General features: G+C 47.2%; 1 protein-coding gene across 3 annotated transcripts in view; it reads left to right on the forward strand.

Moving 5' to 3' along the window:
- Positions 1 to 22796, forward strand: part of PRDM6 (PR/SET domain 6) — a 327951-nt gene that overhangs the window by 287803 nt on the left and 17352 nt on the right. For 2 of the 3 annotated variants that reach the window (XM_085640772.1, XM_085640774.1), the window contains exons 7-8: positions 7699 to 7728; positions 21535 to 21711. In XM_085640772.1, coding sequence (XP_085496898.1) covers positions 7699 to 7728; positions 21535 to 21711 — 207 coding nt within the window. The remainder of the gene's footprint in view (positions 1 to 7698; positions 7729 to 21534; positions 21712 to 22796) is intronic. The other variant, XM_085640773.1, reaches the window with a different exon arrangement.

A 22796-nucleotide genomic window follows, 5' to 3' on the forward strand; every position in this document is an offset into this window, starting at 1 on the left:
TTGTCGGGCCTTCCCCACCCTACCTCAAGCACACAGTCACACTTTCTGTCCCACTGCTGGACCACCTGCTCCTTTGGCTGTCTGTCAGCACCCACCATGGCCAGGAACACCACCACCACTGGCCCCCACCAATCGGAACACCCACAATGAGTGGCGGACAGCAGGATGGTGCAGACACTGCCCCCAGGCAACGGCAGGTGCTGCCCCATGAAGGAGCTTCTGCCCAACCCCAACTCTGGTTCATGCCATTGCATGAACAAGTTGCCCCCCTTCATCGAGCTGAGCGATCCAGCTACTGAAGACTCCGGGGTGGCACACTTGGGTGGCAAAGCTCAACAGTTAATTCAAGGGCACCAAGGAGACTTATGGTGAGACAAAAAGTTCCCTCGTCCTGCACTATGAAGGGGAGGAGCTCTTCAAACGTTTCTGCTACCTCTTTCACACTGGTGAGACAAAATGTTCTCTCCTCCTGCACTATGCAGGGGAGGAGTTCTTCAAACTGTTTCGCTTCCTCTCCAACAACAGTGCCATTGCTGGTCTGAACATGTACTGTGATCCCCAAATGAACCTGGACTTTGAGCGGTTCAAGCTCTGGCAGACCTGCCAGCAGGAAGGTGAATCTATAGACCTGTTCTATGCACAACTGCAGGACCTGATCAGCACCTGCCCAGATGACGACCCCCAGAAAGAGGTACGGACTCAGATAATCCAGGGCTGCCGATCGGCTACTCTCTGGTGCCACATTCTCCGCCAAGTGGGCATGCCTCTGGATGGAGTCCTCACCCTTACCTTGTCTCATGAGCTCTCCAATGACCAGGTGGAGCAGTTGGAGATGGCATTCAACAAGCTCTGTATGAAAAAGGAGACCAAACATAAACAGGTAAAGGTGGAGGTCGCCACTGCCATCTCGAGGGATCTACCCTAGCGTCCTGCCCTGAAACCTCTACCCTCAGATGAGGCCAGAAAGCAGACTTGGGGCTACTGTGGGGTTTCGCTGCACCCCCAACCAGGAATGGCAGGCCAGATACAATACTTGCTCCATCTGCAAACGACTGAATCATTTTGCCAAAGACTGCAGGGGTGGGCGCAAGATCTCCACACAGCAAGGGCATGGTGCTCCAAATTACGAAGGGGTGCGAGCAATTTTGGATGATAATGGCCCCTGAACCCACCACCAGAGTACCACTATTCCAAGTATACTCTGTGTACGAAGAAGACAACAATGAGATGTTCCTCATCTGATGTGGACTGGACACTCAGGAAGGCCCACCTCGAGCTCACTCAGTGTGCCTATTCAACATGCATGATGCGCCATTCATCTCCCTAATCGACACGTGCGTCAGTGAACGAGACTAGCCTGGCTCAATTCCGAACATTGAAACCTCCCCTCGATCTCCTACCCACAGATGCCAGGTATTTGCGTACAGAGGCACTGCACTCATCCTCCTGGAGGGCATGTTCCACTTCTCTGTGAATCGACATGTGCCACCAGGTTCTTTGTTGCCTCTGAAAACACTCCTCAGCTTTGACACTGCAGAAAAACACCGGCTCATCAGGTTCACCATGACTGTCGGCAACAGCAGCATCAGTGACATGCCGGAAGAATTCGGCCACTACTTCCAGGGGCTTGGCCGGCTCCAATTGTCTCCTGTATTGCTACACATAGATCCGTCACTGATGCCAGTGGCCATTTGCTACAGGTGAGTCCTGTTTCACCTTTGCCCAACAGTTGAGGCGGAACTTCAGAAGAGAGATTGAGAGTCTCTGGCCAGACCCCATGGGTGTCGCCAATGGTTGTAGCGAGCAAGCTGAAGCAACCCGGCAGTATCCACATATGGATTAATTGCCCAAAAAAGCCATTAAATGGGAACACTGCATCACCCCAACTACTGATGATCTCATTACAGACTTCAATGGCACCAAGAGGTTCTCAAAACTAGAACTCAATTCAGGTTACCACCAGCCTGAACTCTAGGCAGACTGCTGATACATTACCATATTCTCGACTCATGTCGGCCTTCGCCGCTACCGGCATCACAGCTTCAGGGTCTCTTTGGCAGTGGAGATTTTTCAGAACACTATATGTGAGGTTCTCTTCGGATTGGAAGGAGTCATAATTGTCAGTGAGAACATCCTAATTCATGGCCCCACAAACGAGAGCTACCGTAGTCGACTCAAGGCTGCCCTCAAATGGGTTAGCAACACAGGCCTGAGACTTAATCAACAAAAGTGCCAGTTCCTATACCAAGAGAGGGAGTTCTATAAATTATACATTTTCTCGAGCAGAGGCATCAAGGTCGATCCGGCAAAAGTTGCAGACATCAGGGAGGCATCAAACCCAATGTCCCACTTGGAAGTCTGAAGCTTCCTAGGGCTAGCAACATAGTGTGGGAGGGTCATCCCAAATCTTTCTACTCTGGCTAGTCCACTAAGAAACAGAGCAAAATCACCTGTCACATGTACCTAGGGGCAGGAAGAAGACCGAGTCTTTCAAACCATCGAACATGCACTACTACAGAATACCGTCATGGCTTACTTTGACTAGGCCAAGGAGTCTGAGCTTGTAGTGGATGCCAGCCCGATAGGCCTAGGGGTGGTTCTCATGTTAAAGACTGCAGATGAACAGTGGACGCCCATCATGTTCAGCAGCAGGGCCATCACCAAAATGGAGTAGAGGTACACCCACATTGAAAAGGAGGCACTGGCAATTAAATGGGAGCATATTCACATCCACCTGTATGTGTACAGCAGGCCATTTAAGGTAATAACTGATCACAAGCCACTCATACCTCTATTCGCAGGGACAGTGCTGCACCTGCCTCTGTATATTGAGACGTGGGCCCTCCAACTCCAGAAGTACTAGTTGGCCATGGGCTACAAATCAGGATGCACCAACCCAACTGATTTCCTCTTGTAGAACCCAAGGCCATCAACAGATGCCCATCAGTGTCTCATAACTGGTGCTGATGAGTACATCCAAAGGGTAGCGGAGGTTGGATACCCTCATCCAGTCACCCTCACCAACATCACCAAAGTGACAAGATCCAATCCAGTCCTTCAGAAGACAATGGAGGGGACCTTGTCAAATAAATGAAAGGTCTTCCTCAGGCTCAAGGTAACCTTGTCATGCTTTGGAAATTCTGACAAGAATTCAGTGGCACAGACCAACGGTCCTGACAGTGGTTCTGTTGCGAGGCTGTTGACTCATCATTCCCCAACACGAGGCATCAAATGCTGAACTTGACACACATGGGACATCAAGGTGTGACAAAATCTAAAGCACTGCTAAGATGAAAAGTCTGGTTCCAGGCTATGGACTCCAGACTGGACGAGATGGTGACCCACTGCCATGGTTGGTGAGTCTGCAAAGCCCTGCATAGACTAGCCTTGATTATCATTGAGAAACTCATCAGTGGCCCATGGCAAGATATCAGCATGGACCTTGGATAACTGCCCGATGGGCATCACATGCTGGTCATGATGGACGCCTTCTCCAAGTTCCGGGTGATGGAACTGCTAATGAACACAATTTTGAAAAAAAGCGGTGCTGTCTGGCAAAAATGTGCACTACATTTGGGGTCCCATGCACTCTGAAGAGTGACAATAGCACTCCGTTCCAAGGCCAGGGCTTCTGGGAATACATGGAGGTGATTACCGTCAAACACAGAAAAGTGATGCCTAGCTAGCCCAAAGCCAAGGGAGAAGTAGAAAGGCTCATGAGGATGCTCAATAAAGCCAAAAGGATTGGGGTGGCACAACAGGAGAGTGTGGAAGATGCTCTCCAAAGGACCTTAGGAGTATATAGGTGTTCCCTGCACAGCACCACCCACAGGGCACCAGCCGATGTCCTGTTTGGAAGAGCTGTCAGGTAGTCATTCAGACTTGTGGAGCCCTGAGCCCCTAGACAAGGTAGCCAGCCAGCATTGGTGAGTACAAAACAACACAAGTGCCAGCACAAGTCGGATAGTGGGGGAGTCCGACGTTGAAGTGTGTCTCCCTTTTGAAAATTATCCCCTCCTGGTTACCCAGAGGAACGGCACGATGGTGACGGCCAAGAGAGGACAAGATTAAGTCCCTTGGAACATTTCTGGCTTCTCTAAATAGCACTACAATAAAGCCCAAACTGACGGTAAAGCAACACCAGGGCCTGCTAGCTAGTGATCACGGGCGTGAACTCAACTCCCAGGAACCCCACGAGATCCCATGCATCCCATGTCAGGAGACTCCACTGACGAGTCTGGGGAAGAAAACCAGGCAGTGTCCCAAAGACCTTCAGATCCCCGACCAGAGAGATGAGAGCCCCCCTAACAGTTAAGGCCAAAGTCAGCGAGCCTTGAAAACTAGGGGCCTCATTTATGAGTTTTGCCATAAGGCACCGCCCAGGCCTTCCTGCTGTGCTGCCCTACGGCAAATAAGGGGCAGGAATGCACCGTATCTATTAGATATGGTGCATTCCTGTCCTTTTCCCCTGCGCTGGCGCACAATGGGATGCCGTGCTGCAGCGGGCCAATGTAGGCACCTTTGCACCATGGTCACAAAATACTTTTTCCTCTTTCGATGTGTTCTGCCTTGGGGAGGCGTAAGTTTTTAGCTCTGCCTCAGACTTATGATTTCTCGCAAATCTGGGGCAGTGCCAAAAAGCCATGGATAATGCTGGGAACGCCCCCAACAACGCCCATTGCAGGAAACTGCGTTAAAGGGAATGATATTTACTAGGCAGCATTAAACCAAAAAAAGTGGCATAGTGTTGCCTGGTAAATATGGAGCAGGCTCCTGTGCCGCCGGAGCGTCCCAAAAGGTTATAAGCCCCTGGATGATTATAAATGAGAGTAATGAGCAACTGTCTCAGCTGTTTGCTGCCCAGGCTGTAGAGACTACGTACTGGAACTGTTTGTGGCTAGTTGTTTATTGTTTTGACTTTTTAAATTTGAGAAGGAATGTAGTACATCGCAGGGAATGCCCCTAGACGACACACGCATACATGCATTCACATGGATTCTGACCCCGAATTACCAGCACAGTGTGCTTTTTACAAGTACATATGAGTGCTTTTCACACTTTTAAAAGCTTTTGAGCTGCACAACTTTACTATTGCTTTACAATACTTTGGAATTTATGATGCAGGGAAATATTGTGTCAATACTCCTCTGTCCACCCCATCCATACAACACTGTGCAGATCTTAGCATGCCCACATTTATGGATATGCCTCTACACAAAAAAACACACCTATCTGCATGTTTTAATGTAATTTCTATTTCAGAAATGTGGATCAATAGCTTCATTGTGACCCTGTCCCATTGTTTATTTGGTGTTGCCTTAAGGTTTGCATTAACCAAGTAATTTAAACCAGTTCATGTGAGGTGTATTGCAGTCAGCCTCTTTCTGGCCTTTTGTTAAAAAACAACTTATAGGTGAAAAATAACTATATGTCTGGTGAGATAGGTTAACAGGTTTATGGATCTAATAATGCATTATAAGAGGTCATTTTTTCATACCAGTCGTATCCTTACTTACTGTCACAGAAAGTCATGTTTTCATATCCGATACTCCAGATGTACCATTCTGACAAATCATGGGTTTAATATAACAAGCCCCTGATTGCTGAGGTTTTTAGGTTTTGCCTACCGGACAGAGCAAGCTGTCAGTTTGCGAAAATACCTACTGACAGCTTACAGTGGCCTCAGAACAGGCCCATTGCTTACCATTTTTACTTAATTGTTACTTTTATTTACTTGCTTTTTATTCAGTAGCTTGTGTAGGCTTTCTTTCCTCTTCTTTTGTTTGTCCCTCCCCTGGAGCATAGCCTCATTGCTTGTGTCCTTCCACTGCTTAATTTTCAGGCAGTGCTTTTTTCTTTTTGGTTAAGCATAAAAGTGCAAGTGTTTTCCATCTGTCTCCTTGATGTACTTCTCTTCCCCTCTCTGTGCTCCATGTTGCTCTCCTACCCGTGTTCTTCTCCCTGCCCCTTGTTGTTCTCGCCCTTGTGTGCTTCTGCCCCCGTGCATCATTTTCTCACCCCTGTATTTCTCCCTCAGCTATACATTGCTCTCTGTCTCCTGTGTGTTTCTCTTCCACCCACACTCCACAGTGATCTCTCTCACCCATGTACTTCTCCTCCGCTATCCATGTTGCTTCTGCTACCTGTTTTGCTTCCAGAGCCTTGTCCGCTGTTATCCTTCCCCCACCTGTGCCCTCTGAGCTGCTTCTTCCCCCCACCCTCCCTGTTGCTCCCTCCACCCATGGCCCCCAAGTTGCATCTCCCACCTGTTCCTATCCTGTTGCTCCCCCCACTTGCGTCCTTTGTGTTGCTTTCCTCTCACTGGCACCCTCTGATCTGCTTCTCCCATCCTCTTTTAAAAAAATGCCTATGTGGTGCTTTGAGTTTTTTATTTACTTTGAATATTGAATACTGATCCAACTCAGATCAGTAAAAAAAAACAAGAAATCTGTCATTTTGTAGGATTGTGCATGCATTGTTTGTATGCCTACAAAATGATGCTCCTGGCAACTTCATAGTCTTTTTTTTGTCTCTCCTCTCCGGCCATGCTGAACAGCATCAGGAATGATGAACAGCATTGCTAAACACTATTGTAAAAGCCAATAGGTCTCAAAAGCCAGACCTATTGGCTTTGCCAGGGCTTATTTAAAATGAACCCATTTTGTAGCAGCGTAGTGCTGTCTTATAAGGGCAAGAAGTTGCCCTGAAAAAGGTTTGGGCTAAAAACTGTGGGGCATATTTATCAAGGTTTTGCTTCGCCCTTGAGCCACGCAAGGCAACATAAGGGCGATGCAAAACCTAAATGAGAGTTATCAAGCTGTGCAAGCCCACCTTGCAAGGCCCTGAGTGGCTTGATAAATCTACAGTAAAGCAAGTCAGCTCAAACTGCTGCCTTGCGTTAGTCTGCGCCAGGGAAGCATTCCATGGTTGGAGAGTGGGTATTCCCATGCATCCACCCATGGATTCAGACACTTTCCTAGATTTACCAACACTGCTAGACCTGGGAATGCGTCAGAATTGTACAACTCTCCACCAGAGGTGCAACACAGAGAAGTGTCTTTATCTCTCCTTATTGTTTCCTCTTTCTAAGTGTGCTGCACTCTGCAGCACACCCAGGAAGAGGAAAATGCCTCTGAGGATTGTTTTGTGCAGGAAGGTCTCCCTTCCTGCACAAAAACAATCCTGCCTGCAACTCAGGCACCCTTGCAACATCACGCAGGGTGCTGGCATTGGCGCTAGGCAGTCAAAAGTGTGCCGGCACTAGGAAAGAACAGGAATGCACCGTATAATGGGAAATATGCCAGCTGCGTTGAATGAATTTTTGATAAATATGGCTCAAAGCGGGGAGCTCCTCAGGTCGTGCTTGCCTGTCCTCTTATTTCATGAAAGAAAGCGATGACGCCTTTCAGCGATGTGTTTGAAAAGTCCATGAAAACACAAGATTGGTGATTGATATGAATGTTACCTCCAATGACTCAGCCATGCCTGCCAGTTAGCACCGCCCCTATTTCTGCCATGTCATTCTCCTGCTCGCAAGACCCTTCCCCAAGCTCATGTGTTCGTGTGTTGGGTTTTTGTAGAAGGTGCTGGTCGCCCATGTGAAACAGTACAGTGATATGCAGTTTATTTGAAACTCATAATTATGGGAGGGCCAAGTAGGAGGAGCTCTCAAAAATGCAAATTCTTATTTCTCCCCAGGAATGAAACCAAAGGCAGACAGAAAAAAGGGTAGGTTGACGCCTTTTTGTTTGTTCTAACCTGCTAGACACTTTAGTAGATGTATATATGGTTTGGAGGAGCTGTGGGAGGGGAGAGCACAGAGGCCTTCACATGAGAAGGTGGGAGCATCATTTACAGAGTCAAGTGCTGAAAGCATTCTTCACCCTCATTTGTTATTGTATCTTCACGTCTCTGACCTGCGTCGTCAGTAAATGTGACTTTTCAAATGATAGCACAATTGTCATGTGGTTTTGTTGTGACCTACAGATAGCTAAGGGGGCAAGAGTACTCACCAATCGCACATGCCTTGTGTGTTTTAGGCAATACCCTGGGAAAATGTACATTAAGTAAATGGTCTGCCTCGTGACAAGGCAGCTACTGGAATAAAGAGATTAATTGTGTTTTATTTAGTGGCGTGTTGTTTATTATCATAGCTGTGCAAATAGATAACCAGAGGCGAGTAAATGTTAATGGACCCTTGTGCTATTAAAGCCATCGATTGTTACTGACGGTGGCACACACATTAATAGATTTTGATTGCTCAGAATCACTCCTTGGAACAATGATGTTTTTAATCAAAAGACACACACAGACAGATACACACACATGCACACGTCACCGACACGCTCCCATACTCACGTGACTGCCACACACCACGTACACTCCTTTTCAAAACCAAGCCCCCCATCAGTTTGTTTTCAATTTTTCATAAATAAGTCCCTAGTATTTTGAACAAAATACCCCTTCATGGAAGATTAGTGCAGAACAGCGCCCCACTTGTCAACTAACGATTGCAATCAATAAAGTTAACAATGTTTTTTTAAGAAATGTATACTTCGGTGAGTTTTAAGAGAGAGCAGCATGTGGTCGTGGTTTGTTGGGTCCCTGAATTAATATAGTGAGTTGCTTCATCTTATAACATTAAGTGGACGACGGGCTACAGACGCATAAAACCAGGGCAAATCCCCAACTGAAATATTTCTGCCACCACCAACTGCTTTTTCCGACTCTAGAAGGGATGAGATATTTCCATCCTTTGATCATGAATAAAAAAGAAGATTGTCACTAATTTGCTAATAGGAGAAATCTGAACTATGCTCAGAGGAGGAGGGGGGGGGGGTAGGGGATGCAGTTTAGTAGAACCACCAGTCAATTAAGGCATTTTAAGCCTTGCGTTGGTGATTTTCTAGTCTTCTCGTTTGTTCCTCGTCTGTGGCCCAACACACTCTCTCACCGGAAGCGCCTGCTATTGGTTGGCTGCCCAGTATCTGATTTTTTTTATACTACCAGCTGTACTGAATCTAGTAAGAGGACCACAAAAAGCACTTTAAACATTTTATGCAGGGGCTCCATGGATGAACCCTAGATATGAGCTCTCTGAGAGATAGAGAACATATTTTAGGATAATGTAACATCTCATCATGCTATATGTGCCCACATTCCGGTTTACTATGAAATATGGGTTTTATCCCACTGCATTTTGTGCAATAAAAGCACTCAAACGTGTTTGTCTGTGTGTGTATCTATATATATATGTGTATATCACTGAAAAAAACAAAGGTTAAAGTGACGTTATAGTTAGGTGAATATGTCAGTGACAACATCAATGTTTTGAACTAAAACAAAACCACAGAAATCCACCAGTTAAAGTTAGCAGAGCTGTGTCACACCAAGAAGGAGCTAGAGTACTACCAGCCATACATCCTCTACATATAACACATATCGCACAACTAATATGGCAGGAATGATACTCCTGTACTTTATCAGGAATAAATGAAAACTCTGCGCTACAGGACAGTGGGCACAAAAAGGCATGAAAATATTGGTCTGAAAGGCCTCGCCCACTCTTTTGTGGCATGCTTCAACATCGGCCAGTCCGATCCACCGTGTTAAGTTGATACTAACATGGTGGTCTCAACCTCATTGGGAAAAGAGATCACAATGTTAAGGTTATGGTCTCGCGTGGGGTCCAGTTAATCCTATAATGAACTAAGTGTAAACCCAAGGGTTCTTTTATTTTAGGGTATACTTGGTTGGATTAAAACATAAGGATGCGAACGGGAGCTTAAGTCTCAAGCATCACATCACTACGTTATTGCCAACATGCCAGTACTGTGTGGTGTATTTCTCTTGAGAGTTTCACTGTCTGCAAACAGTGTGGTACAGAGTAAGCTCTCTCCGTAGAGCAAATACTGTTTACAGTACCTTACAGTACCTACTTGGCTACTCAAATCAGCTTCATTTCTCAAGATAGTTTCGGGGACTGTGAGGGGGTTGATACAAATAAAAACCTTCCGTAGTAGGGCATTAATTTTGGAACGGACATTGAGTATCTTGGGGAACTTGGCTTTCTCTGAACAGTTGTATACATATTGAAGATCTTGTGCATTAAGGGTATCCCTTATATCTGTGGTTGATTGTTAATGTGAACTAGGATACCCGTGAAGTGTACGGAATAGGGTCATAATTGCACATAGCGCATGCTTGCTACACCTAAGGGAGTTATATCTGTGATGGAATTAATTATGCTTCACATTATTCTGAGCTATTTTGTACTTTGCACATAAAAAGATTTGATGATGTTATCAATAATGTAATTTGAGATGTTATCAGTGATGTCATAAATGATTTCATAGAATATGTCATCAGTGATGTCATATGTGAGGTCATAAGCAGTGCATGGCGGGAGCATAAATTATAGTTAGCTCTCTGCTAACTATAACTGATGAATTTCTATGTTTTTTTTAGTTCAAAATGTTAATGTTGTCACTGACATATTCACCTAACTATAACATTACTTTAACCTTCGGTATTTTCAGTGAATTTCGAAGGCTTTTTTTTTTTAAACAAAAACAGATTGTTCCATCACACCTAACTATAATTTTACTATCACCTTTGTTTTTCAGTGAATTTCTGCCGTTTTTTTAACAGGACATACTATTTTATTACCATACATAAAGCCCACCCCCACTTGCAGCAGGTCACTGCGGCAACCCCCCACAGGCAGCCAACCCCACGTTATGCATGGCCTTTGTCTGTGCGCAGTGTGGGGTTGGTCACAGTGATAGGTCTGCCACCAGGCCCTATGGCCAAACCCCCAGCAGGGTGCCAGCCAGGCCCTGTGTGCATACCCTCATAGGTTTCCAACGCCTAGGAACGCCATGCACAGCCTTTCATGTGTCCCATAAGGTTGGCCTTTGGGCACCGGGGACCCATCACCCAAGGCCAAAACATGTATGTCGAGGGGTGTGCAGCCCCCTGTCTGATCTGTAATTGGCCCCAAGAACCCCATACCTTGGGGACAGTTACAATAAAAAGGGAAGGGCCAGCATGGCTCCCCTCCCCAACTCTTAAAAAACCCAGGGGACCCCATCCCCCGATGCATGTAGCCCTCCTTCCCATACCTTATTACACCCTGGGGACCCCATTCCCTGGGGTTTAAACCAATAAAAAAGGTTAGGTGTCACCCATCATGCACAACCTTGGGGGCTGTGGTGTGTGCCCTAGTGCCCATGTGGCCCTAGCCGGCTCACCGCATGGTACTTATGCTGCTCCCTCCAGGTGGGAGCAATCTATTGTTCTGTTTCCCTGCCTGCATCAGTGTGGGCAGGTAAACAGAACACAAGTCTGCTTCCAGCCAGTGGGAGAATTTTTAAATCTCCCACCGGTTGGGTTCAGATCTTGCGTTTGCGCCCATTTGGCAGAAGATTTGGAAATGCTCCCACCAGAAGGGAGCAAACACATGTTTCCCTGTCCACTACTGGGTCCCGGGATCCCGGGATGGGCTCTCTGGGACACAGCAAGTGAGCTATCGCCAGTGAATGGGTTCCCCGGGGCCATTAAAGGCGTGGCCCTCTTCTCTTATACTTAAAGTGATGGCCCTGGGGGATTGGGTCCCCATGGCCTAGTTAAGGCTCAGTGAGGGAGAGAGCGCGGCCCCTTCTCCTTTTCAAATACATTTGGCTCTGGGAGATGTAGTCCCAAGGGCCAAAAATGCCTTGGGGAGGGGGCCTACATGCCCCCTCCCCTTAATTAATATATTGGGCTCTGGTGAATGGAGTCCCTGGGTTAAAAACAGCTTTGGGAGGGAGTTGTGTGCCCCTCTCTTTAAATATACCAGGCCCTGGGGATGGAGTCCCTGGGACCTTAAATGGGCTTGGGAGGGGATCCTACTGATGACCCCTCCCCATATATATATTTTATAAAAAGGCTTTTAGTAATACCCATGAGTGCTGCCATTCCATTATGTGTCCAAAAGTGCTTCTTTATTGTTATGCAAACCTCACCCAAAAGCGCGCTCCTTCAATTGGTCTTTCAATCCACAAAATGTGCCCCAATAAGCTAGCTGCGGCCCACTGAGATCCCGTGGTGGTGCACTCCACACCGGGCCAGCTGTATTACTCAATTACCAAGGAGTTGCCCCAGACAGAGTGCACTCTTTGAAACAACCTTTATTCCATAGGAGCCACTTTGGTAAGTTGCACAACATGTCAGGACCTGATGCATTTTGTAAAACCATCCTTCTTCAAAGCCTGCGTGCAAGAAAATGTGCACAATTAGCCACCAATAAATCCCCTTGTAAAAGATCTTAGTCCTCAGGTGAGTATCAAGCCTGTGCAAAGTTTTATAGGATTGGTAGTTTTTAGTAATGCCCATGTGGGCTGCCGTTTCATTACGTGTCCAATATAAATACATATTTATATATACACACACACACACTCCATTGCAGTAATAAATGAATGCGACTCAATAACATGTTATTAAGAGAAAGTAAACTAAGGTACACACATTCACACCTTCAAAACTATAGTACAAAGTTCCATGTCATTACCACAGTACAGTGAAACACTCAGTTCCCTGCCTCACAGATTGTATGTTACACTGAGTCTTCACACTGAAGCAACTCTAATAGGCCAGAATCCTATTCAATTGGATTTTACCCTAGTGCACCAATGTAACTCCATGATCCTGGATTTGCTTAAATATCTTTTATAAACAAGTAGATATTAAATAGGAATTGCCATGAACCGCATATGAAAGGGCAATGAGTGTAATATGATATTTATTACCATATTACCATAGCTGAGGGACGGATGTGGCATCATGACTTACTTGATACTTCACTTCTCTTGAGTTGTGACCCCTGCCAACACTCAACAATGATAATAGGCAGCATGGAAAAAGGAAATGGTACCCCCTGCCATACATTATAAGGATATTGCAATTCACTGAGGAGTTCCATAACCATATAGAAGAACGAGGCCGCAGTCCGAGTTCCTTTATAAGGTTATGTTACTCCAAGGTGACATGCAATATCCTTTTCATGTACGCCAGGGGGTACCTTATCCCATTTAATACATAGTCAACACCTTTGCTACAAACCACTTAAAACTTTGGTGCATAGCTCTCTCTTATGAAAGAGCAAGCATGTTTGAAGACATGAAGAATAAAAATAAAACCTCTAATGCAAAATTAAACACATCAAAAACCTGTTAGATACTTATTGAAAACAGAGAAACAGTTCAATACAAGTCAAAATCTGCAGTAGCTCAAAATGTGTAGATGCATTCAGACAGATTCCAGCTTTTCTCTATCTAAGGAGTGCAATTAATTTATGTACTGTCTCTGCTTGTCATTGTAAGGTGTTAAAATAAAGCAAGAAAAGAAAAGCAATGTTTGTTTTCGTTGCTTTAAACAACTGCTCCAATTATGCTCCATGACCTAACCTGCTTTTCACCTAGGCCTGGGAAGAGTATGTGGATTTCCACCTACGAAGTTCTGCAAGCTGCAGAGTGAAGTAATTCATACTGCTCATGCTGATTTTTAGCACCGGGCATTTTTCCAGTGCTGTAAAATCAGTGTGAATGGCACCGTGCACAGTGCGAGAGGGTGCAGCTTCTTTCTGCCGCTTGAGTAGATGTTCTACTCGAGTGGCAGCTTCCTCAACATGAGCGGCAGGTTTCTCAACGTGAGTGGTAGTGTTGAAAAATCTCGCTGGGAAGTGTTCTAGCATTTGATTTGCCTCACTTGCACTCGCCAACATAACGATGACGAGCCACAAGGGAGGCAAAACTGTGCTCCCCTCCGCTAGGCAGAGTTTTTCAAAGCGCAGAGTGAGAAATCTCCCTACACTCCATGAGCAGAGCAGAGTTTACCCCCCAGGCCTACTTTCACCTGGGCTGCTGGTTCTGGCAGCAGGCATTGTGACATCAGAACTGGACTGTAATAACTTACAGTAGTCGAGTTCTGACATCTTTTCTGTATTATCAGTGACTAAGTGTCACTAGTCACCGATTATAAAACAAATTAGAGACAGGTGTTTATAAAGTATTTTAAGGAAACCCATGTATTATATACTTATGTTCTACACCACATATTCCCTGAAACAAAGTATGTTTTAGATATGTATCTCTCTCTCTATACATATATAAATATATTTAAAAAAAACAAAGGCTGAAATGTCAGTTAAAACATACTATTTTAAACAAAGAAAAACACTGAAATTCATTAGTTATAGTTATTTCAAATAACTATAAATCATGCCCTCACTGTGCAATGCTAATTACCTCACGTATTACATCACTCATGACATGTTCTACGACATTGATAACATCAATGCAACATCTTAAATTACATCATTGATGACGACACTGCATGGTGGGGGCATGATTTATAGTTACTTTAGAGCATGAGTTATACTTACTTGAGATAAATATAACTGGTGAGTTTCAGTGGTTTGGTTAGTTTAATATGATATGTTTTAACTGACATTTTCACCTAACTGTAACGTCCCTTTCACCTTTGTTTTTTTAGTAAATTTTAAAGGTTTTTAAAATTTAAAGTAAGATATCATTACAATTATTAACTATAAGCTCACTTTAACTTTTCTTTTTTTTCCAGTAAATTTCTGCAGCTTTTGTAACGTGAAGTAAGGTGTCCATCGCCATGCGTGGTGTATGGTGGCGCGAAGGGCCCACTCAAAGTGCCCGCCTCGCATCACTTTAGCTAGGCCTTACTCCCAATCCCCCTGCTAGAGCCCAAACCTTCAGTCATTGGCAGGGAGTGCATGGCTGAGGCTTTCATGTAACAAAATAAAGGGAAGTTGCTGGAGCTCGTGTTTTAAAAAAAAAATTGTACAGTGGATTTGTAGACCCTCCGTGAATTTGCGGTAAAATTTTTTTTTTTTTAACTCGTTTTTGGCCACTGGGGGAGGAGGGTCTCTCTGGAACACCCCACCAGGCCTAGGGGGGCAGTGTAACCTGCTGTGCACCCGTATATGTTTTTTCCCTTATTTTTAGGACAGAGGATTGAGTCCCTGAGTTTTAAAATGGCTGCTGTCACATCTTTGTCGATGTTGTGGCAGCCAATCAGATCTTATCTATTGGCTCATTGGATCCTAAGTGGCGAGAAACATACAAAGCTTTTGAGCCTTAATTTTTCAAACACTACTGAACTGATTTACACCAAATTTTTAAAAAGCACACTTTTTGGACCAAGATCTACTATTTTGCCAAATTTGGTGTAATTCCTGTCAGCAGTTTTTGCTTTTTGCTGTACCGCTGTTCAATTGGAAAAGAGAATGTAGAAAAACACATTTTGCTTGACGGCTCAATCAATCAATCAATCAGAGGCATTTATAAAGCGCACTACTCACCCGGAGGGTCTCAAGGCGCTGGGGGGGGGGGGTCCGCTACTGCTCGAACAGCCAGGTCTTGAGCTTCTTCCTGAAGGAGAGGTGGTCTTGGGTCAGGCGTAGTTCGGTGGGGAGGGCGTTCCAAGTCTTGGCGGCCAGGTGGGAGAAGGATCTACCTCCTGTAGTCGCTCTGTGGATGCGGGGGACGGCTGCGAGGGCGAGACTGGTCGAGCGGAGGTGGCGTTTGGGAGCGTAGAAGTTGAGGCGGCTGTTGAGGTAGGTCGGGCCTTGGTTGTGTAGGGCTTTGTGTGCGTGGGTGAGGAGCCGGAAGGTGATTCTTTTGTTGATCGGGAGCCAGTGCAGGTCTCTCAGGTGTCTGGAGATGTGAGTTCGTCTGGGGACGTCGAGGATGAGTCTCGCCGAGGCGTTCTGGATCCGCTGGAGTCTCTTCTGGAGCTTGGCGGTGGTGCCGGCGTAGAGGGCGTTGCCGTAGTCCAGTCGACTGGTGACGAGGGCCTGGGTGACTGTTTTCCTGGTCTCGGTGGGGATCCACCGGAAGATCTTACGTAGCATGCGCAGGATGTTGAAACAGGACGAGGAGACGGCGTTGACTTGTCTGGTCATGGAGAGGGAGGAGTCCAGGATGAAGCCCAGGTTGCGTGCGTGGTCTGTCGGTTTGGGTGCGTTGCCCAGGGCAGGGGGCCACCAGGAGTCGTCCCAGGCGGAGGGTGAGGAGCCCAGGATGAGGACTTCCGTCTTGTCTGTGTTCAGTTTCAGGCGGCTGGTCGTCATCCACTCGGCCACGTTTTTCATCCCTTCGTGTAGGTTGGCTCTGGCGGTGGCGGGGTCGTTCGTCAGGGAGAGGATCAGCTGGGTGTCATCGGCGTAGGAGATGATGTTCAGGTTGTGTTGGCGTGCGATGGCCGCAAGGGGGCTCATGTAGACATTGAAGAGGGTGGGGCTGAGCGAGGAGCCCTGAGGGACGCCGCAGGTGACTTCCGTGGCTTCTGATCTGAACGGGGGCAGGCGGACTCTCTGTGTCCTTCCGGTGAGGAAGGAGATGATCCATTCCAGTGCCTTCTCCTTGATCCCGACGTTGCTGAGGCGCTGCACTAGGGTGCGGTGGCAGACAGTGTCGAATGCCGCGGAGAGGTCCAGGAGGATGAGGGCCGCTGTTTCTCCGTTGTCCAACAGGGTTCGGATGTCGTCTGTGGCAGCGATGAGGGCGGTCTCGGTGCTGTGGTTGGCCCGGAAGCCTGACTGGGAAGGGTCGAGGGAACCAGTCGTCTCGAGGAAGGCTGCCAGTTGCTTGTTGATGGTCTTCTCGATGACTTTGGCTGGAAACGGGAGGAGCGAGATGGGGCGGTAGTTCTTGAGTTCGGTGGGGTCCGCCGTTGGTTTCTTTAGTAGAGCGCTGAGTTCGGCGTGCTTCCAGCTCTCAGGGAAGGTGGCGGTGTTGAGGGAGGTGTTGATGATGTCCCGCAGGTGGGGTGCGATGACAGCGTCGGCCTTGTTGAAGATGTGGTGAGGGCAGGGGTCGGTTGGGGAACCGGAGTGGATGGAGTTCATCGTGCTGATGGTGTCTTCGAGGTTGATCGGTGTCCAGGCGTTGAGGGTGGTGGTGGGGGGCGTTGGTTTGGTCGTGGGGAGCGTTGGTTGTGTTCTGAAGCTGTTGTGTATGTCAGCGATCTTGTTGTGGAAGTAGGAGGCGAGGGAGTTGCAGAGGTCTTGCGATGGGGTGATGTCGTTGGTTCCGGCGTTGGGGTTGGAGAGCTCTCTGACGATGTTGAAGAGTTCCTTGCTGTTGTGTGCGTTGTTGTCCAACCGGTCCTTGAATGCTGTTTTCTTGGTGGCGTGGATCAGTTGATGGTGCCTTCGGGTGGCGAGCTTGAGGGTAGTCATGTTGTCCGGCGTTGGGTCTCTTCTCCATGCTTTCTCGAGGGCTCGGCAGTTCTTCTTGGAGCTCTTGAGTTCGTCGGTGAACCAAGGGGCCTTCTTGCTTCCGGGTCTGCTGAGTGGGGTCCTCAGAGGGGCGAGCTCGTCTGCGCAGGTGGAGATCCATTTCGTGAGGTTGTCGGCGGCTTGGCTGGGGTTCGGTGAGCTGGCGGGAGGGTGCTGGCTCAGGGATGTGGTGAGTTGTTCGGCTGTGATCTTGTTCCAGCTTCTTCGTGCGGCCTGTTGCTGGTGGTGGTGGACCGTGGTTCTTTTGAAGGTGAAGTGGATGCAGCTGTGGTCCGTCCAGTGGAGTCCAGTGGCGTGGCTGAAGGAGATGTCTTTGCTGGACGAGAAGATGGCGTCGAGTGTGTGTCCGGCGAGGTGGGTGGGGGTGGTCACCAGCTGCTTGAGTCCGAGGGTGGCGAGGTTGTCAAGCAGGGTGGTGGTGTTGCGGTCGTTGTTGTTCTCCAGGTGGAAGTTGATGTCCCCGAGGAGGATGTAGTCGGCCGAGGGGAGGGCGTGCGGGCTGATGAAGTCGGCGATGTCTTCGCTGAATTGAGTGCGTGGTCCCGGGGGTCGGTAGATCAGGGTGCCTCTGAGGGTGGTCTTGGGGTCGGTGTGGATCTGGAAGTGCAGGTGTTCGGCGGATGTCAGGGTGTTGTCGGCGTTGGTCGAGATACGGATGGTGTCTCTGTGGATGATGGCGATGCCTCCTCCCGTCTGGTTGTCGCGGTCTCTCCGGATGATCTTGTAGCCTTCTGGGATGGCGATGGCGATGTCGGGCGCTGAGGAGTCGTTCATCCAGGTTTCCGTGAGGAAGGCAACGTCAGGAGCTGTGGTGTCGAGGAGGTTCCAGAGTTGAACGGCGTGTCTGTGGACGGAGCGGGTGTTGAGCAGGATGCACTTGAGGTGGTTGCTGCTGGTGTTCGGCTTGGCGGGTGCTGGTGCGGGGCAGGGCTCACCCTGAAACTTTCCAGGTGGATGACACTTGTTTTTGGAAAGTTTACAGATGATTCGTCAAACAGCACCAAAAGTTTAAACAAACCAAAAAAAAATTTCCTGTGGAAACGTGGTCCTCACATAACTACCTAGTGGTGACCACCACTGGGTTAGATATATCATTGCTTCTGGTAAATCGAAGTCATTGTTGGCGAACATGCATTAACATTTCATTATTTGATTTTAACATATTCAATTGAACTAGAATAAAGGTCATAAGCGATACCCCAAATCCAGCAACCATAAAATGTGTCCTGGACAATAAAGTATGACTCTGATGAAGTGAAAACTTCAAGTGGAGCTGAAAAACCTTGACAAAAAAAAAATATTTTGATCATCCATGCAGTTCGCAAGAGCAAGGAAGCTTGCATGACAGATGAAAGGCTGTGCAATTTTTTGCCCTTAATTGAATTACTGTCCATGCTTCGCGGCCACGACTGCCGCCTTCTCTTCGCCTCTCCGCTGTTCCAGGCCCCGACAAGCAGGCACATCTATAAGAGAGAGAGCAGTTAAAGACGTGCTGACCACTGGCTCCAGCATTACAAGTGCCGATGACAGACATGCCCCCAAGAGTTTAAAGATCCAAAGTATAGCTCATTCATGTAGACCACCGGAAGTGCAGAGCAGCACAGTGCCGCAGAGAGCAAAGTAGGCCAAAAAACGGCTCCCGATAGAAACACACTGTGACCCAACACCCCTATGTGTCCCTGGCTGTGTGACATTAGCAGGCAACGCCAGAAATAACAGTTTCTGGTCTGAATGAACTCTGCCATTTACTATTCCGCCCCTGGCATCTAGGAACCCCCTACAAAGCAGCTGCACTCCAATATTATGGGAGGCTAGATAGACCACCGCCAAACTAATTACATTTTAGCACATTAAACAATTAACTGGCTGATGTACACTTATAAAACTCCAGTAAATAGATCAATAGCAGACAGCGGAAGATTTAATTGTGAGATATTTCCAGATGTTTTACAGGGTACGCGGCGCTGCTCTTCAGGGCGCTGTCTATATGACTGGTGTTGATCAAGGACATAGACATCATTAGTGCAGCAAATGCAGTGGCACCGTCTCTCAAGGGTCAGAGAAACCCCGTATCCTCATTATGGCTGTCTCGTAATGCAGCACAGGAGTTGGAGATGCCCTTTTCCAGCCTTCCACTAGGGCCTGTGGCAGTCTAGGTGCACAACCGGTGCCGATCCTTTCCACGTGAAAGCCAGTGCCCGTATTGTATACAAGGTACTCTGCCCTTGTCTGACCCGCGTCTCACCCTTAATTGAATGTGCCAGGTGCAGACTGGTACAGTGCAGCCTACTGCAGTGACTGCACCGTTCCTAGTGCAGCCTACTGCAGTGAATGCACTGTTCCTAGTGCAGCCTACTGCAGTGAATGCACCGTTCCTAGTGCAGCCTACTGCAGTGAATGCACCGTTCCTAGTGCAGCCTACTGCAGTGAATGCACCGTTCCTAGTGCAGCCTACTGCAGTGAATGCACCGTTCCTAGTGCAGCCTACTGCAGTGAATGCACCGTTCCTAGTGCAGCCTACTGCAGTGAATGCACCGTTCCTAGTGCAGCCTACTGCAGTGAATGCACTGTTCCTAGTGCAGCCTACTGCAGTGAATGCACTGTTCCTAGTGCAGCCTACTGCAGTGAATGCACCGTTCCTAGTGCAGCCTACTGCAGTGAATGCACCATTCCTAGTGCAGCCTACTGCAGTGAATGCGCCGTTCCTAGTGCAGCCTACTGCAGTGAATGCACCGTTCCTAGTGCAGCCTACTGCAGTGAATGTACCGTTCCTAGTGCAGCCTACTGCAGTGAATGAACTGTTCCTAGTGCAGGCAGTATACTAGTGAGAGTCAGATCAGCTGTTTGAAGGTGACGGTCTATCTTTCACTGTGCAGGTGGCAACTCAGCCTGAGCTTTAAAGGTGGGGCAGACATCTCTCTACAGGTGGGTACAGCGAGTGACTGCACCTTCCTGCAGTGGGATACCTTAGGGTGGTCCCTGGGACCCTCTTTCCCTACTCACCCTTCTTTACTGCCCTGGACACTTTCTATAATGCAGCCCAGGTGGTCACCCATTCTTTTAAGATGCGATTATTGATCATCTATCTGTGATGTTGTATTCGATTAAGAAAGCTGAATGACACTGCTGTCAGCTACTGATATCCTGAGCTTTTACCTCAATATCATAAGAAAGCTGAATGACACTGCTGTCAGCTACTGATATCCTGAGCTTTTACCTCAATATCATAAGAAAGCTGAATGACACTGCTGTCAGCTACTGATATCCTGAGCTTTTACCTCAATATCATAAGAAAGCTGAATGACACTGCTGTCAGCTACTGATATCCTGAGCTTTTACCTCAATATCAAATCTAAATCTCTGTAGTTTGAAGTGACTCGAACGTCTGCAGATCCATAAACCCTCCACATTGCCCCTGTGGAGGAGACCCTTATTCCTAATACATTATTGCACAGGTGACAGATTCTCGCCCTAACTCCAGTGCTTAATTTGAGCCGGTGGTTTCCAGTGCTCGGCACCGGCACTTAACTGTCAACACCAAGATGTATGACAGTCTGAAACATTGTGGCGCTGTAGATCTAATTTAGAAATGAGGACAACAGTTGTTTGTTCGTTCAATATACAGTAAAAATGCCCAATAGCTGCCGCCCAAGTCATTCTTATAGCACTGGGGCATGGAATAGTCTGAATTGTCACACTTGTAAGCGTGTGATGGCTACTAGTAATGTTGGTACTGTCATTTGTAGTGCTAGAAGGGACAATAGGTGTCGCAAGCTGCAGTTGCCTCCTGATGCGGGCCCTGGCGCTTATTTTTTACGAATGAAGCACTGCCTGACTCATGCATGCATGGCCATCCTAGGCAATCTTCTTCAGGGGTATTTATTTTGGGATTGTGTTTACAGAATTGAGGCTGAGTGAGAGCATTCTCCAGTGGTTTTCTAGAAGATGCACCACTAGAAGGGAATGCACCATCTAGATCTGCATCCATAAGAAAAGCTGAAGTTAACTTACATCCTCCTTCTGTAAAAAGGTTAGACAGCAGGGAGTCAGCCCTCATTTATAAATGTTCCGGCATGTGGCTTAAAGATAGATTTTATTCCTTTATATGCAATAGCCAATAGGAAAAGCCATGTCTTCTTGCATCATATTGCTGTTGTTGGTTGCCGTTCGTAAAGAGAAAAGAACACAAATGGCCTCTTATTTCTTTCTACCTATTGCAGGCCCTATCAATGTGGACATTGCTCCCAGTCCTTCTCCCAGCCGTCCGAACTGAGGAATCACGTGGTCACCCATTCCAGCGACAGACCCTTCAAGTGCGGCTACTGTGGCCGTGCTTTTGCCGGTGCAACAACACTCAACAACCACATCCGGACACACACAGGGGAAAAGCCTTTTAAGTAAGTAGAGCAGAAGAGACATCAGATGATGTACCTGCAGTGAGCAGGCAAGGGACACTCACCTCTACCACCCAAAAGGATTGGCTAATTTACTCCAGCCACCTGCAAGGTTGTCTCAAAAACAGGCCCTAATAAGGATTCAGCACACTCACTGCTGGATTTGTCTTTCACCAGACCCGCTCCAAACAATGTGCGATGGAGACCACATCACTGATTAAAATTGATTTCCCAGATCTGTTCAAAGTCACTATTAGGTCAAGAATTCGAGATGGGTTGGAAGAAAACCACAGTTTGGGCCAAATCTATTTACTGAGCTGATTTCTGGTTCAGAATTCTTCAATCTAGAGATGCACATTGGAAATGTCATGCTTAACCTTAAATATGGCCGCCTTATATCCGATATAGACCCTTCCTTTCGTAAATAAATGCAGAGTCATCTAAAACGGATCCAACTGTGTGAGACTCGTGTGTCCTCGGGTCGAGTGTCTGATGGTACAGCGTCAAAAGTCCCCTATCGGTGACAGGTCACCCAACTCTACATTAAAAACAGAAAGAGTATAGAGAGCCCACTCTGGGGTATGCGCCTGCTAGACAGTTTGCGAGGCCAGTTTTAGCTGTCCACTCATCCCTTTAGGCAGTAGGAAGGCTCATATAATACTCATAATTGAGACAAAATGAAAAGGGTGGCAAGAAGTAAACTGCTCATTGCATATTCTCTACTCAAATAAACCACGTTTGGCCTTTTAATCACGTGAATCTGGTGAATATAAAAAATAGAGCTGGCCTCCTCTGGTCAATTGTTTGTGTAGTGCCCCCTTCCCTCTTTCTTTCTCCCCAATCAATCCCTTTGTCACTGATCACAAAGATATACGGAACGTTACGCACCAATGTTCTATATTTGGCTAGAGTGTGCAAGAAAGCATGGATCCTTTATATGTGTTAATCTGTACCATTCTCAAAAGAAATTAGGGGCTTATTTACAAGCCCCTTGCACCTCCGATACATCACTTTTTGTGACGCACCAGCGTCGCAGTATGCTGCCTCATATTTACAAGGACACTTAAAGTTCCCCATCATGGCTTTTC

Source organism: Triturus cristatus, chromosome 2_1, assembly GCF_964204655.1.
Source record: "Triturus cristatus chromosome 2_1, aTriCri1.1, whole genome shotgun sequence".
NCBI classification, from domain to species: Eukaryota; Metazoa; Chordata; class Amphibia; order Caudata; family Salamandridae; genus Triturus; species Triturus cristatus.